Here is a 17481-nt window from a genome sequence, read left to right as displayed (position 1 = left end):
TTAATGCATTATTAATTAATTAAAATATAATGTAACTTGTCCTTAAATTAAATACAGGCTGCAGCCTACATACAGGGAAGCTAGCGCCTCTCTTTATATATTAGGTCATCGTTCTTATTGTTTTAGTTATTCCAAATAAATCTCAGATTTTCCAGTTAAACACATATTTATTAGCTCCTGCTCAAAACATGACGGTAATCTTTTCTTTCTTGATTCTGCAACCTAGTTTTGCTAGAATTTGTATATATGTATATATATATTTCCATTATATTTTTATTTGATAAACAGACATGCACTTATGTTGATATATGTATTTTATGTACGTATTTATATGTATGTATATATGTACATGCTTTGGTCGATCTGTATGTATAATCAAGATGCATATACAAGGGTTTGTCTGTAACCAAGAGTTTTTGGCGGCCAAAGTGAAACTGCATGTATAAAAATCTACTAACAATTACAAGATCTCTGAATTCAAATTTTGTGTGCTGTTTGATTATTATTCTCTCTTCTAACTTACTTTTATGCTTACAAGTTTTATTTTCTAGCTAGGAATTAAGATGTTGAACTGTAAGTAATTAAAGTCCATAATGAAGATTATTTTGTCAATTGTGGGCACGCAATCTCAAATCTTAATTACATCATTAAACTTGTTTAATTTGTTTCAGATTGTGGAGTTGAGAGTGCACATGGACTGTCCTGGATGTGAGCGCAGAGTAACGAAAGCTCTTTCCAAATTAGACGGTATTACGAATTTGAAATATTGCCCTTTTTTCTTCAATAATTATTCAATTAAATGAACTAATAACTATTTGGTTGTGAAATAATTATTTAGGAGTGGACAACGTCGACATAGACATGAACATGCAAAAGGTAACGGTGACCGGACGGACCGATCAGAAAAAGGTCCTCAAAAAAGTAAGAAGCACCGGCCGTACGGCAGAGCTTTGGCCATTTCCGTACAACCCCGAGTACCACAGTTACTACAACCCAGACCCTAATTCCGGCTACACCGCCACTCCTAATTATTACACGGCTCAGCCATCTTCAAAGTACAACTATTATAAGCACGGGTACAACGGCCACCAACATGGCTACTATCAGCAGCCACCTTCATCCGCAGTCATCAACGAACGAGCCTCCACCATGTTTAGTGACGATAATGCCACTGGCTGCTCTATAATGTAATCAAACAAAGAAAGTAAAACACTGTGTGTGTGTTTGTGTGTGTTCACTTTACATATATGTATGAATTGATGCAGTGCGTTTGATTTACAAGTTCGAATCTCCATCTCTTTCGTGTTTTGAGAATGTACAACAAAATTGCTTAGTTTAATACTCGTTTTTGGTCCATAAAATAGCTCCAAGATTGAATTTTTAATTAACTTCCGAGGAGAGCATATGGTGAAGAGTCTTGTTGATTCTCTTGTTGCTTTATGGTATCTGCAACATGAGCAACTACTCCCGCTCCAGCATTATGCAACCACTCGTTTTTCACCTGTTTTATCGGAGGCATAAGAAATAACAAATTAGAGCAATACGACAAACGGACAATGGTCATAAATGCGAAAATTTGCAGCCTTACGTTAATATTATTGTGTGCAAAGAAGGGCCACAGTGCTGAGTGGAAGCTGATATCAACTTTGGTCCATCCCAGTCTTTGTAAACCATCTATCATTTCCTCTGTAATAAGACAGCTGTCGTTTCGTGAGATAATCGGTCTGTAATAAGACAGCTGTCGTTTTGTAGGAATTGGAAAATATACCTTCCATAATCTCGTGATATTCTACGGTGTTCTGTGTAGTTGGTTCGTTTTGAGCTGCCTCCTTTGCTTTGGCTGCCTCTGGATGGAAATCCGAACTCTCGGATAAAACTGGCGGGCAGTACTCCAGATTAACGACATGTTGATAGCCATCCAATGATTGACTAGGAGGCTGCCATATCCAAATATCAGAAAATTTAAGAATAATAATTCCACCATGATTTGAAATTCGTCGAAGATTAGTGGATCATGGAACCATTTCCAAAGTGAAAGAAGCCATAAACACTTTCTTTAGATTAGCATTTTTTCAATCAAGTATAAGTGAAGACTCAAAAATAAGAAATTTATAATTCATTGCATCTTAAATAATTTTATTTCACCGTATCCAACAAATGTAGTTACCTTCATAAGTTCTGTTTCGCGTCTTATGGAGGCTGTGCGCCAACCGACCATATCTGGATTATGCTAAGAATCTTTATAACGCAACAGAGAAGAACTATTTCAGTAGTAACATTTCAATTCCAACTTAATGAGACTGAACATAAGGATACGGTCATAAGCAACATTAGCATAAAGAATTCGACATCTGAAAGTGCCAAGCGCAGATCTGCAATGTAAACAACCACAGTTAGCTTAAAATACGAGGCCAGCCAAAAGTTGATTAAAGAACATGTTAACAGTCTAACAACTGTACTCACATGAACTTTCCTTCGTCGCAATCTGAGGTCATCTGTAATAATAGAGGAGGTTTTTCGGGTTTCCCATCTGTGAGGAAGAGTTGACTGCCAGTTTGACCCGTAAAAACAGGGGCAATTGGTGCAGCAAGTTTTTCCAAGAAAGAGAAGCCCATAAGGAATGGAAGCTGAGTCATTAAAACAAAATTAAACGTCCGGAAATCAGATTCCAAATGACTGCCAATGATAGCTATTTGTTTTAAGCAAAATATTTTGAGTTCATTTTAGTCGTATCTCCACTTTTACAGAGAGTGCCCTCAACATGTGTTGCCTTTTGGATCGTATAAAATTAAAACGTGAAGGGGGCTAAAATAAGTCATTTGTTAATAAAATCACCGAAAAATAATTTACATATGAAATACGAGTTGATGTTGCCATTAGCAAAATATACCTGCTTATTCCCTCTTACTCCAAGATGAGGCGTTGCTAGGGTAATAAAATTAATTGCATCCAGCCCAGCAATCGAGGACGTTTTGGAACTTGTAGAAGCCAAGTCAACTTTATCATCAGGTTGATCAGAAAAGACATTAGGCGAGTATAAAACAGCAACTGCATATCTTGCTATTAATCCACCCAGAGAATGAGCTAAGAAGGATATCTTTCTTAAGCTCTCCGTCTTTTTCACAACCTGCATAACCTATGTAAATCCAACGTAACAATTTTTTTAAAATTCACCGAATATTATTAGGAAAACCAATTTTAAACACAAGGACAAGACATGCACAGACGGGAACCTTTAAAAAAAACTCACTTCATCAGCCAGTCGTTTACCAGCACCATCAACACCGGTGAAAGTCTTTGTGTACGTATTACAGGAACTTGCTGCACGTAATAAGCAAGTTAATATATTGAATAAACTTGTCAGAAAAGTGACTATTTTCGCACAAATAGCAATACCATATATCAGGAAGTTTTTTCCTAGTTGCCTCTTCAACTCTGCTTCAAAGTATGTCCAGTCACTAGGGCTGCAATACTTGGAAACTTCAGTTACTCTTAGTCACAGTAAATATCTACATGCATCCAAAAAATCCGTTATACGCTTTGGTGTATGATTTACGAAGTTCGTTCCATCAAACTAAATCGTTGAAAGAATTTTCTCTTTTTCATAGTTATAATTTATAAATCACTGAATGAGGTCAAAATCGATGACCTTGAATGAAAGGGTTCTCCAGATGATCTAATCTATGAATAAGGCAAAGATATTTCATGTGCAAGAAATCGAGAATTAAACATACCTCCCCATGATGCCATGTACAAGAACAACAAGATGGTCCGGTTTATCGTCCACATTAATCATGACCGTCGGAGACGCAACATTTCCTTGAGTCATACTCATTGATTGAGCTTTCAGGCTTTGGCACTTCCAAATATTCTTTACGACTGCAAAGTGCCGGTAAACCCTCGGATTAAAAATCTCGAAAGAGCTATCAAGTATTAAAGTGACTACAATCTACATTACTCGGAGCTATCTAATTATACAGAATGCATAGAGTTAAAGTATTGTGGTGCATCTTCAACAACATTGTATTCATAGTAGGCATTCAACTCATCGACAAGTTTCTACAATATTTAAAAAACCCCAAATTGTTAGATAAAAACAAAAAGGCGAATCAAATAATCGAAGTACCAAACCCCACAAATTCCATAACCCCCTTTCATACAGATTTGAGAATGGTGAAAATCTCAGCCGTATACAATAATTTAGTATCAAAACATACGCATCGGAAAACAGAATTGAGGAATTCACAGTTGAGGAAACCAAAAAAAAAAAAAGGACGAGAGCGAGTGGTTGGTTACCGGAGAAAGCTATGAAATTCCAGTTATGCCCTGCGCGATAACACGACGAGTTGGAATAGAAAGAGGAAGGGAGATGGGAGCAGGAATTCGAAGAAAACGACGTCGGATTGTTCGAATTCGTGTTCCGGTTACGGAGAAATTGAGAACCAGAATAAAATAGAGGAGGTGGGGATGCCATTTGTATGCGCCATTTATAGCTAATTTAAAGTAATAAATAAGGCAGCACGTTCTGTTCTACTCTGTGTTCGGTGGTTAGTCCATTGTTATTTGACCACAGCTGTCTACGTCAGCATTCAAACCTGCTTCGTTTTAATCCTGTGGTGCGCCGGTGCACCATAAACGCGTGGTCTGCTCGTGCTCTGCCGCTGATCTAATGAAACTTAAAATTTACTGTTGGGCTGGAAATTCTTGTAATTATTCTTGTGGCCCAAACATTTGGGCTATTTCTCAGTTGATGGGCTTTTACAAAATAATATTATTGAGGGGTCAAATAAGAACATTTTATAATTAAAAATTATATTATATAGGGTAAATTACAACCATCCCTAAGGTATGGTTAAACTACAAAACCCCCCTCTTGTTTGGGTAATTACAACCACCCCTTTGCGGTTTCAAATTTAGTGGAATCTTCGAGATTATATGGAATATTATCACTTTTGTACCCGATTTATGGAGTTCGAACTCCACATTTTGAAGCAAGATGATCATAATTTGTGTTTTTTGGCTTGTATATATCAGAATGTGGTGCATCAGAAAACTGTATTTTTACACAAAACAATGACAAACTAGAGCACATTCCACGAAATCTAGATGATTATGTTGAATTTGACACCACAAGGGTAAATATGTAAGAAACAATCATAGTTGAGAGGAGCAGATGTAATTATCCAAATAATGGGGTTTTTTTCGTAAATTGACCATACCTCAGGGGTGGTTATAATTTACCCTATTATATATACTAATTATTAATACCAACATTATGTTTTAATTAAATAATAGATCAAATATTACTAAATCATCAACTGGTACAGGGTGTATGTACATTGTACAGCAAGAAGCGTAACCTAGGAACTAGGAGACAAACTGGAAAGATGAATTAACGACTTTAATTTTCGGCGGCGGCGAATCTCCTCCTCTTCGCCGGAAAACAATGACCAAAACCGCCGCGCTCCAAATGCACTCTGTCAAAATCCAAATGCTGCAGAACGCCGGGGGCGGTGGCGGCGGCGGATGCGTCATAGAAGCAGCCCTGATCAGAGAGTAGCCCACCAGGGCACGGCGGCTTAATTTTGCGGCGACCAGCTCCGACGGGAACGTTGCGGAGAGCGCCGCCGGCAGTCCAGTACCTCTGGCAGGCCTTGCAGAAGTGCCTGGGCTGATTAACGTTGTAATTGTTGAAATAACAAAACTTTGTCTCCATGCTCTTGCATCTGGGGCACGGGATTATCTTTTCCGGCCTCTTCTCCACCGTCCGATCTTCTTTCTCATTGTTTGGTGATGATATTTCTTTCACACAAATTGTAGCCCCAAACAACTTTATCCCTGATGATCTTTCTTCTACCTGATCACCCATCTATATATTTATCTAATTAATAATTATATATATCCCGGAGAAATAGGATGACGGATTGTGCAGGAATTTGTGTTTAATGATGTTCTATTATGGGGTGTTGTTATATATATATATATATAGAGAGAGAGAGAGAGAGAGAGAGAGAGAGAGAGAGAGAGAGAGAGAGAGAGAATTGAGATTAAATTAAATGAATGAAGGCCGCCATGGCAGAAGCAAAGAGCCTCCAAAAGTTGATGCTGAACTTTTTGTCCACATCATAATGATAGTCCACGTCATTAATAAACTTGTTTTAGTTTGAAAGTCTATAAAGTGGGTCCCAGTCCAGGTAGATTGAGTACAAAGTGTACAAAAGTGGGAGCATAAAGATAAAGATTAATAAAGATTTCCAACACCAAAAGTTGTTTTAATTACTTTTATTTAATTAAGTAATTAATTTACATGAAATCCACTTGCTTTTTTTATTTATTTAATTAAATGGTATTTTATCAAGGAGGACTATATATATATAGTTGACGCACTCCTGGTCATGGAGGAGAAATTAACGGTTTATACTATGTTACATCTGGTTAAATACACTACAAAAAAATACACATACATTGTTATGTGTACATCAAGGACAAAAATCCACCCGTTTAGTATAGAAATTACCTTAAATAACATAAATTATGACTGTTGAATCAAGATTATTGTCTCATCGTCATTTAATTCATATTTTGCAGAAGACTACAAAAATAAGTCTGAAGTTAGTCATCGACTGGCACATACTAATCCACTACGAGTATTCTCCTAATTTCAAATAAGGTTCAATGACAATACACCCAAATGTAAATTACTATAAGTAGTATATATCAACAATATTAAAAATATAAGATTTGAAAAAGAAAAACATTCATATTAAATAATTCAAAATACTCCTTTAAGGAATCGGATGTTTTGATAATTGATCACTAACCTTTTGATTTGCTACTTTCCCCAAATTTCACGTGTAACTTTAGCTTTTGGTCCTTAATTAGGGGTGCAAGTTGGAACGGATTTTCCAATTTCCGCCGGTTCCGATCCGAAAAGTTTCGATTTTGGAACAACTTTTTTCATTCCGACTTCCGAAATTCCGATTTCCGAAATTTTTCGATTTTTTTGGATTGGAATTGGAATTATATAAAATAAATTTGGAATTTCCGATTTCCGATCCGATTTTATTCCGAAATTAATTCCGAAAAATTCCGATTTTTTTCCGAAAAATACACCTATAAATAGTATATATTATATAATACTTATTTTTCGAAAAATACACCTATAAGTTTTGTTTTAGGATTTTGACATAATGAATTGTTGTTGAAGTTTTATTGGATATTATGCTGTGTTTATTTTTATTTATTTCTTTGAACTGAAATTTAGTAATTATTAGTTTTACTTTTATCGACGTGGATGCTCTTATTTTCGAAAAATTATGAACATTTTAGAAAATTTCGGCTATGTTTTGAAATTTTAAAGCTTATGTGATTTCCGATTTTTTTCCGAAATTCCGAAATTTCCGGGCCTTTTGGAATTGGAATGAATTTTTAGATTCCGAAAATTTTGGAATTGGAATTGGAATTGATTTTGTACTTCCGAAATTTTTTGGAAATTTTCCGAAAAGGCTAATTCCGATCCGATCCATCCGACTTTCACCCCTATCCTTAATCACAAAAAAAAAAAAAAAAAAAAAAAAAGTAGATCCTTGGAGTCTAATTATTCCACTAAAAATATTTTTCCTTTTATATAGGCTCCAGGTGGCTGCTTTCAGTTGGAATTAGTATTAAATTCAAAAGTGGAGTTTAATTATGCAATTATTTTGATAAAAGGACTTTTTATTTTTCATTAATTCAAAAGTAGCCACATTTCAAACACTACTTTTACACTTTCCACAAGCCACCATTTTCCCTTTCCCTTTGATTGGAAAGTCACAAACTTTTACTTTTGAGGGCCTCAAAAACAATTTATAGAAAAAATAATTATTGATTATACATATACAACGGAAGCGTGAAAAAATTTTTACGAAATAATTCTATAGAATAAAATAACTATTGAATTTACTAAAAAATAAAGAAAACTTGAAAGATTTTACTTATAATTCAAAATTCTTTGAAAATAAAGTCATCATGTAGCTATTTATATATTAGTAAAACCGAACATCCTAATTAAAATAGAAAAATATTAAAAATTACAAAAAATGACAAGTTGAATTTTAGTAAATCTCGTAATTTTGGGAATAACCCCGAATTTTCTATGATTTAATATTAATTTTCTTAAAAAAATCTAAAATAACAAAATCGAAGTAATTTGAGGAGTTAAGCAGGAGACTTGGCAATCGTAGACCTATTATCGATGTTGTTACATCCTTAATCAAGATTAAAACTTTATTTAGTGTTTTCGGGCCGGGCCTTAGAAATCACATGCGGGCCAAATAAGCTTGTTAATAGATCATCCATCAAGCATTATAATGGACCATAAATCTCTATCATGAACCAATGGTATTGGGCTACTTAATAATGAAATCCCTTACCTCTTCTATTGGGCTTGTGCTTGTCCGTACTAATTTTGTTTAATGACTCAAAAGCCCTTTCCATTTTGGGTTTTCGTTCTTGATTTTATTTTCTTCAGAAGTTAAACAAATACAAATTCGTTCGCAAAACTTTTATCGTGTTCGTCAGAGGATCATACTCGTCGAACATAGTGAGTATGCATATAAACTATTAATCCAAAGTTTTTTTTATAGACTTTTAGTATGTTATTATTAGATATTCAAACATATGAATATTTTTATAAAGAATATATATATAATTTTGAAAATATTATTAAAAAAAAAAAGAGGGGGGGAAGAATGTATAATAGTAGAGGAGATGGAATAAATTAAATGGGATATAAATTATTGAAAGCAAGAACAATGAATAAAGTGGGACCTACATTAAGCAAGAGTGGTGCACTCAAGGGGGAAATGGAGAATAGCGTACGTGTAGGGCCAATCACGTGGAATGACATGTCTTTTAATGTAATATTTAAAGCAAAATTTGTAATAAAGTGCGTCTTCTTCCATTTGTATTTGTATTAGCAACGTTAGTTGCATTTTTTTCTTTTTCATTTATAGCATTAGAATTATTCTTTCTCCTTTACACTGACTGGGATATGATATATCATAACAAAGAATTTTACTTTTTTTTTTTCTAATTTATATTTGAATTCTTTGAACTTTAATCAGAATTATAATTCATATGTGAACTGACGTGGAATTCGGATATAACGAATTTATTTACTTATTTTTGGGAAAAAAAATTATAGTATTTTATTTCTATTTTTAGAAGTGAAAAACTAATTTTGATTTCGTACAGTTTTTTCTTTTTGGAATTTTAGCAATACGAGTGACAAAAGTTGCTCCAAAATCGAAAATCTATTTTTTCGTATTCATCTAGCTATATTATAAATTTTCACGTTCGATATTACTTAAGCTACACCGGAAATCATTAAGGAATTAGAAAAGAGCGTTGTTTAAGATGTCATTTATAAATTGTCTGATTTATTGAAGACGAATAAACCAACTAATAATACATTCAAAAGAGAAACGGTTCCTTAAGGAATTAGTGGTGGTTGGAGTAAGAGAGTTCGTTTTACATAACCAAAATTAGTCACATGCACATGGTTATAATTAACATAGTGTAGTTTACGTCTCTCGTATGATCTGCGTTATTCCTTCATTTCCGAAAAAATAAAAAATAAATAAATGCAAGCATAGAGAAAAAAAGAAACCGTACGGCATTGGCATTCCTTTTTGTAAAAACAAAATTAAAAAAAATAAATAAGAAGAAGAAAACAAAAGAAATTGGTTGGCCATACATAAAAGAATTAATGGCAATAATAATATATATAGGAGCTAAACTTTAAGAGGGAAATGAGAAGAAAAAAATGTTGAAATAAATGAAAGCGACTGGACAACTACTTTCATCAAAATTAAATCCTCATTTAAAACCTAATTTTGGTACAACCTTTGCTGTCATCAATTATATATTTGCTTCTTCAATTTTAGTAATTATCTGTTAAATTGTGTTTTATATTTTTATTTTCCCTTTGATAATATACACGTGCATGTCATCAATACTTATATATTAATATATTATCGTTTGATAGGTTTTATTAATTTTTAACATAGTAATTCATGAGTTCTACTACACAGGTAAATGGAAATAGGTTAAAAAGAAGAAAGAAGAAAAAATAAAAAAGTTTGACCCAAAACAAACCACATTTTCTGATTGGTTGCAGAATCAGGGTTTGAAGGAGTAGGCCCCACAAAGATATCAACAAAAATTGCAATCGATTATTTGATGTGTTTCTTCTTAAAAGAAGCCAAAACATCAATGTCATGATGGCCTCATTGGTAAAAATAAATAAATAAAATGTAACTCAAAATTCGGAATAACAGGGAAAATCATTTTTATTTATTAAACTATGTATTATATATTTATATATAATAATAGGGACTTATAAATAAATTATTTTCATGGGTAAAGTGGTAAGAAATTAAATCAAAGGACAAAAAAAAGTGGAGGAGAAATATATATAGAATTTGAAATACTCCGACAAAGAGGATCCTGTAAAGAACTACATTATCAGTTTTTATAGTGCTTTCCTTTCGAATTTAGAAATTTGTAGACACTATATTTGGTGAAACATGCCGATAGTTTTTTTCACGTTTCATTTATATGCAATATCACACAAATATATATATATATATGATGATATGTATGTAGATGTGTGTAAAATATATATACCGTTTCAAATGTTCTGAGGCATATATATATATATATATATATATATATATATATATATATATATATATATATCTGATGATGCTAAAATGTAGATCACCTGGGGTAGTGTAGAAAATGTATTGGGAGAGCAAAGCGGGTCAGTAGCTTGACAACTTGATGATCCTGAGGTACCTGCGAGATGAACACACGTGAACTACGCCGGGGGTTGATCCGGCGGAAACCCCTCCGACGCTCAAGTCAGACATGCTGATCATAGAATTAGTCCAGAGAATACGTATTGTAGTATTGCTCGGTTAATAGGACGTACCTTAATAAAATGAGTAAAACCTCTATTTATATGTCGTTTATTGGGTTGAGTTTGCTTTGTTGGGCCCAAGCCTTACTTGAAGGTGTTTGGGCCTCGGTGATATTGGTCTTCGATATTGGGCTCGTAGCCCAGTAAGTAAAGAAATTGTAGGCCCATTGGGTTGGCCCAATTAGGCATATCATTAAGCCCCCCACTCTCGAGTCGATGTGGGGGCCATGTTGTGATGGGTCTCAGATCGTGTCGAGAGTAAAAATTGTAGAAGTCGATCGTTGGCGTATGGCCTAATGGTATGCGAAAACGCGTTGGAGCGTGTGTCGGAGGGGTGTGAATGCGCGTTGGCGCATAGCGCGACAAAGTTGCCGCAATATAAATTAATTGAGTCGTCGGTTTTGTCCCGCGACGATGTAGTAGCGATTTATCTCCTCGTGGGAGCTATCTTGTCGCGGGGTAATAGTGTTGATCGAGTTATCTCCTCGTGGGAGTTGTCTCGCGATAATGTAGTAGCACGGATCAAGTAATCTCCTCGTGGGAGTTGTCTCTGGGGTAATCGAGTTGATCGAGTTACGTCTTCGTGGAAGTTGTCTCACGATAATGTAGTAGCACGGAGCTAGTATTCTCCTCGTGGGAGTTGTTATTTTTCGACATTTTCAATGTTTTGACGCGTTGCTTGTATGTGTTTACATATAGCCTTCTGCGTGATGTACTTGAGGAGGGGATCAGGCTCTCAAGATTTTTTTTTATATGGGGGTCGTGCCCCTTGTTAGACCTCGTGGGTCTTAAGTATGTTTGGAACGTGGCCACGTTTTAATGAATGACCCATCGAAAACAAGTAGATAAATTTGAGTAATCAAGCTGGCCAGGCTATATAGATTCTCATAATATCTCTAAGTGCTTCTAGGGTTGTAATCGTGCTAACTTGAGCTTGCGATTATATGGTGAATTTCGGGCGAGTTGTCTCCTCATGGGAGTTGTCTCGCGGTGAGTAATATTATCGAGCGAGGTGGTTGCACGTGAGAGTTGTCTTGCAACGGATTTGTAGTGTCGAGCGAGTTGACTCCTCGTGGGAGTTGTCTCGCTGCGGGTTGTAGTATCGAGCGAGTTGGCTCTTCGAGAGAGTTGTCTTGAGCGAAGTTGTAGGAGCATTGGATGATGCGCGATTTAGGCGCGTGTAGATTGATGTTGCTCTGAGCGAGTTGTCTCCTCGTGGGAGTTGTTTCGCAGCGAGTCTTATTATCGAGCGAGGTGGTTGCACGTGGGAGTTGCCTTGCAACGGATTTGTAATATCGAGCGAGTTAGCTCCTCGTGGGAGTTGTCCCGCTGCGGGTTGGGGTACCGAGCGAGTTGTCTCCTCGTGGGAGTTATCTCGCTGTAGGTTATAGTACCGAGCGAGTTGGCTCCTCGTGGGAGTAATCTCGCTGCGGATCATAGGATGGAGCCAGTGGTCTCCTCGTAGGAGTTATCTCGCTGTGGGTTCATAGGACCGAGCGAGTTGGCTCCTCGTGGGAGTTTCCTCACTGCGGGTCGTAGGATGGAGCGAGTGGTCTCCTCATAGGAGTTATCTCGCTGTGGGTTCGTAGGACCGAGCGAGTTGGCTCCTCGTGGGAGTTTCCTCGCTGCGGGTCGTAGGATGGAGCGAGTGGTCTCCTCGTAGGAGTTATCTCGCTGTGGGTTCGTAGGACCGAGCGAGTTGGCTCCTCGTGGGAGTTTCCTCGCTGCGGGTCGTAGGATGGAGCGAGTGGTCTCCTCGTAGGAGTTATCTCGCTGTGGGTTCGTAGGATCGAGCGAGTTGTCTCCTCGTGGGAGTTTCCTCGCTGCGGGTCGTAGGATGGAACGAGTGGTCTCCTCGTAGAAGTTATCTCGCTGTGGGTTCGTAGGGCCGAGCGAGTTGGCTCCTCGTGGGAGTTGCCTCGCAACGGGCTGTAGGATTGATCGAGTGGTCTCCTCGTGGGAGTTGTCTCGCTGTAGTTTTGAGACTATAGGGGGTTAGCTCCTCGTGGGAGTTGTCCCACAACGGGCTATAGGACGGAGCGAATGGTCTCCTCGTGGGAGTTATCTCGCTATGGTTTCGTAGACCCGAGGGAGTTGGCTCCTCGTGAGAGTTGTCTCGCTGCGGGTTGTAGGACGGAGCGAGTTATCTCCTCGTGGGAGTTGTCTCGCTACGGGTTGTAGTTCCGAGCGAGTTGGCCCCTCGTGGGAGTTGTCTCGCAACGAGTGTGTAGGGCCGAGCGAGTTTGCTCCTCGTGGGAGTTATCTCGCTATGGCGTTGAGACCCGAGGGAGTTGGCTCCTCGTGGGAGTTGCCTCGCAACGGGTTATATGACTGAGCAAGTTATCTCCTCGTGGGAGTTGTCTTGCTGCCGGTTGTAGTACTGAGCGAGTGGACTCCTCGTGGGAATTGTCTCGCTGTAGTTTTGAGACTAGAGGGGGTTAGCTCCTCGTGGGAGTTGTCCCACAACGGGCTATATGACGGAGCGAATGGTCTCCTCGTGGGAGTTTTCTCGCTATGGTTTCGTAGACCCGAGGGAGTTGGCTCCTCGTGGGAGTTATCTCGCAACGGGTGGTAGTACTGAGCGAGTTGGCTCCTCTTGGAAGTTGTCTCGCAAGCCCCCCACTCTCGAGACGATGTGGGAGCCAACTTGAAAGGGGTACCGGATCGTATTGAGAGTAGATCGGTGTTGTAGTCTTGCGTTAATCGTTGGCATGGCGTGGAGAAATAAATTTTTTTTTTTAATTTTCCATTTGATAGCGAACGCAATTTGGTAGGTGCGTTAAAGAGCTCGCGGAATGTGGTGGAGCGCGTTGAAATTCTCGTGCGATTTGGAGAAGCGAGTCAAAATCTACGCGCAATTTGGTAGAGAGTAGACAAAGTTGCGCGCGATTTGATGGGAGCGCGCAGTCCAAGGGTGTCTTGGAAAGCGCGCGCACGTGCTCGCGCGCTCCAAGTATATTTTTTTTTTTTTTTTTTTCTTCCTGCTGACGCGCGCGCGCGTGCGGTGCACGCGCGCCTCCACCTTTTTTTTTTTTTTTTTGTTGTTGTCGCGCGTGCTGTGCACGCGCGCGTCCGGCGCGTGTTAGCCACGCGCGCGTGCTGTGCACGCGCGCCTCCAGCTTTTTTTTTTTTTTTTTGTTTTTTTTTTTTGTTTTTTTTTTTTTTTTTTTTTTTGTGACGCCAGCGCGCGTCAGCGCGCGCGTGCACTGCACGCGCGCCTCTTTTTTTTTTTATTTTTATTGTTTTGGTTTTTCTTCTTCTTTCTTTTTCTCTTTTTTCATCTTCTTCTTTTTTCTTCTATTTTTTTTCATCTTCTTTTTTCTTCTTCTTCTTTCTTCTTCTCTTTTTTCATCTTCTTCTTCTACTCTTTTCTTTTCTTTTTTCTTCGTCTTCTTTTTTCTTCTTCTTTCTTCTTCTCTTTTTTCATTCTCTTCTTTTTTCTTCTATTTTTTTTTATTTGGTTGATATTCCCCCCCTTGGGGATGTTTTATTTTTTGAATAGGGATATTACCCTCGTTCCTTGAGATGGAATGTGCACCCCCTTGGGGATGTTCTATTTTTTGAGTAGGGAGATTATCCTCGTTCCTTGAGATCGGATGTGCGCCCCCTTGGGGATGTTCTATTTTTTGAGTAGGGAGATTATCCTCGTTCCTTGAGATGGGATGTGCACCCCCTTGGGGATGTTCTATTTTTTGAGTAGGGAGATTATCCTCGTTCCTTGAGATCGGATGTGCACCCCCTTGGGGATGTTCTATTTTTTGAGTAATGAGTTTATACTCGTCTCTTGAGATGTGACGTGAACCCACTTAGGGTTGAAAGGTAAGGGTGATGCCCAACCTTAGGATGGGGATAACTGCCCACTGTAGGATGAGGCGTTCGAGACCTATGGTCTGAGGTGGATGCGCATGGTTGTGCCATTGGTTCGCGCGTGCGCGTCATACCATTTTTTCTGTTTTTGAAGTAGGGACGTGAAACACTTGATGGGATGTGAAACCCCTTGGGGTTGAAAGGTAAGTGGATGTACCACCCTTGAGATGTGATGCCCAACTTTAGGATGGGATAGCCCCCCATTTAGGATGAGGCGATCACGAACCACTGGGGTGAGATGCCCCACCTTGGCGATATATGGTGCCACTGATTCAGTGGCAGCACGAGTTGAATCTTCCGTGATCATACGCTGAAGGTCTTCTTCGGTTATCTGAACCGTTCGAGAAGTAAGTAGAAATTGATCATGTTGAGGACCCAGTGGGGCCTCACGAGGAGGAGCGTTGGCTCCTGCTATGACGAATGAAATGTTTTGGGGGCGATGTGACCCCCAGGGAGTCGATAACCCTTGGCGAACGAAATATTTTGGGGGCATATGTAAGCCCCCATGGAGTCGATGGCGGTGGTGCCATAGGTGGCTCCACATGTGGAGCAGGTGCTGGTATCGCGTTGGGAGCATTTGCTCCCATCGTGCCGATATATTGGGTCACGGCCTCTATGGCAGCGCGAGTTGAAGTTTCTGCTATCATGCGTTGAAGCGCATCCTCGGTTATTTGAACCATTCGAGGAGCAGGGAGCGGTGGATCGGCGAGTGGTTGGTCCCCAAGGGGGATCACCTGAACCTCGCGAGGCGGATCCATGGGATGTGGAGGAGGTGGCAAGCCAGAGCCTCCACGAGGTGGGAGGTCGTTTGCTATGTCCTTTTCTCTCCGAGCAGACACCTTAGGAGGATCTTGTTGGCTACGTGATCTGGTTTGCATCGTTCCCACAGACGGCGCCAAAATGATGATGCTAAAATGTAGATCACCTGGGGTAGTGTAGAAAATGTATTGGGAGAGCAAAGCGGGTCAGTAGCTTGACAACTTGATGATCCTGAGGTACCTGCGAGATGAACACACGTGAACTACGCCGGGGGTTGATCCGGCGGAAACCCCTCCGACGCTCAAGTCAGACATGCTGATCATAGAATTAGTCCAGAGAATACGTATTGTAGTATTGCTCGGTTAATAGGACGTACCTTAATAAAATGAGTAAAACCTCTATTTATATGTCGTTTATTGGGTTGAGTTTGCTTTGTTGGGCCCAAGCCTTACTTGAAGGTGTTTGGGCCTCGGTGATATTGGTCTTCGATATTGGGCTCGTAGCCCAGTAAGTAAAGAAATTGTAGGCCCATTGGGTTGGCCCAATTAGGCATATCAATATCACTCCTGAGATGTGGTCAATTTACGAAAAAATCATATCGTTTGGATAATTATATCTACCCTTCAACTATGATAATTCTTTACACCTACACCCTTAGGGTACCAAATTCAACATAATCATCTAAACTTCATGGAATGTACTGTGTTATAGTTTATACTCATTTTGTGTAAAAATACGGTTTATGATGCACCACAATCTGATATATACAAGTCAAAAAACACATCTTATGATCATCTTGCTTCAAAATGTGGAGTTCGAATTGGATAAAGCGGGTACAAAAGTGATAATATTCCATATAATCTCGAAGATTCCACTAAATTTGAAACCACAACAATGAACGTGTAAGAAGATTTATAGTTAAGGTGGTAGTTGTAATTACCCAAACAAAAGGGGAATTTTCGTAATTTGACCATACATCAGGGGTGTTTGTAATTCACGCTATATATATATATTGAGAATATTGGCTCCAATTGGAAGGTCATTGATTCTTGATTATATTGATCATCTTTTCGCTGCACTTGTTTTTCAGCCTTGAATATAATCTGATTCATCCTTAATGTTTTGTCGACCAAATTTACCTCACCCACACTAAATATTAATTAACAAAATATATATGAAAAATCATGCAAATAATTTAGATTATTTTTCTGAAAGTATATATATACATATATAAATAAATATTATAATAATGAATGTACGTTTGATCATGCATGCATGTACATGAATTCAAGTGTACAAGTCATGATTGCGATGATATATATATATATACATTTTTTTTTATAGCTTAGAATTGTCAAAACAAGAAGCTGAGCTTGAGAGGTACCACCACTCTAGCTTCTCTTGCAACTGAGACGTCAATTAATAATAATAAATTTAATTATTAATTAATTATTAGAATCAGGCAGTTGTATTAATTTGTAATTAAATTAATATAATATCAATGAATAGATTCATCAATTATATTGATGGCGGCTTCAATATATATAATAATAATGCATCCAATTAGTTATTAGTACTATATTGAATATTATTTTAAAGGGTAAAATAATAGTGTTTGAAAGAATGGTACCTGATAGGTTGACCCAGATACTATTACTTCTTCTGGATTAATTAATTTCCCACAAACAGATTTCATGATTTAAAAAAAAAATATATATATACATACATATATACATATATACACACAAGTTGCACCGACTATATATATTTGGAGTCACGGGGAATCATAAATTTGTAGATGGATAAATGCTATAATCAAAATCATCATTATTAAACTGATGATGATCTATGATGATGCATGTTTATATATAAGATAATAATTAAGATCATAA

At 38.0% G+C, this 17481-nt stretch overlaps 3 protein-coding genes across 3 annotated transcripts; 1 reads left to right on the top strand and 2 right to left on the bottom strand.

Annotated features, from left to right (window-relative positions):
• Window positions 1-49: 49 nt before the first annotated feature.
• LOC105968386 (heavy metal-associated isoprenylated plant protein 28) lies at window positions 50-1339 on the top strand. Its single transcript, XM_012993012.2, has 3 exons — window positions 50-194; window positions 672-747; window positions 839-1339. The coding sequence occupies exons 1-3, from the start codon at window positions 189-191 to the stop codon at window positions 1189-1191; spliced, it is 435 nt and encodes a 144-aa protein (XP_012848466.2). The 5' UTR covers window positions 50-188; the 3' UTR covers window positions 1192-1339.
• On the bottom strand, window positions 1226-4579 carry LOC105969004 (uncharacterized). Its single transcript, XM_012993724.2, has 11 exons — window positions 4297-4579; window positions 3735-3879; window positions 3397-3464; window positions 3251-3321; window positions 2891-3136; window positions 2464-2627; window positions 2317-2372; window positions 2168-2220; window positions 1769-1937; window positions 1589-1686; window positions 1226-1501 (listed from the first exon to the last, which is right to left on the bottom strand). The coding sequence occupies exons 1-11, from the start codon at window positions 4472-4474 to the stop codon at window positions 1385-1387; spliced, it is 1365 nt and encodes a 454-aa protein (XP_012849178.2). The 5' UTR covers window positions 4475-4579; the 3' UTR covers window positions 1226-1384.
• Window positions 4580-5401: 822 nt separating this feature from the next.
• Window positions 5402-5869, bottom strand: LOC105968387 (dof zinc finger protein DOF1.5). The gene has a single exon (XM_012993013.2). It carries the CDS (start codon window positions 5867-5869, stop codon window positions 5402-5404), a length of 468 nt encoding a protein of 155 aa, XP_012848467.2.
• Between the last annotated feature and the right edge of the window lie 11612 nt (window positions 5870-17481).

This window comes from Erythranthe guttata, chromosome 13 (assembly GCF_056151865.1).
Source record: "Erythranthe guttata isolate IM_541 chromosome 13, IM_541, whole genome shotgun sequence".
NCBI classification, from domain to species: Eukaryota; Viridiplantae; Streptophyta; class Magnoliopsida; order Lamiales; family Phrymaceae; genus Erythranthe; species Erythranthe guttata.
Note: the sequence above shows the minus strand (reverse complement) of the source record. Positions and strands in the feature narration are given on the sequence as shown.

Bases quoted from the DNA above. Each gene is read 5' to 3' on its own strand.
- LOC105968386 (XM_012993012.2), top strand. The intron at 748-838 runs GTATTACGAATT...ATAATTATTTAG, and splicing joins AGCTCTTTCCAAATTAGACG to GAGTGGACAACGTCGACATA.
- LOC105969004 (XM_012993724.2), bottom strand. From the start codon at position 4,474: ATGGCATCCCCACCTCCTCTATTTTATTCTGGTTCTCAATTTCTCCGT. The intron at 3,465-3,734 runs GTATGTTTAATT...CAAGTATTGCAG, and splicing joins GTACATGGCATCATGGGGAG to CCCTAGTGACTGGACATACT. The intron at 1,687-1,768 runs GTATATTTTCCA...GTCTTATTACAG, and splicing joins ATATCACGAGATTATGGAAG to AGGAAATGATAGATGGTTTA.
- LOC105968387 (XM_012993013.2), bottom strand. From the start codon at position 5,869: ATGGGTGATCAGGTAGAAGAAAGATCATCAGGGATAAAGTTGTTTGGG.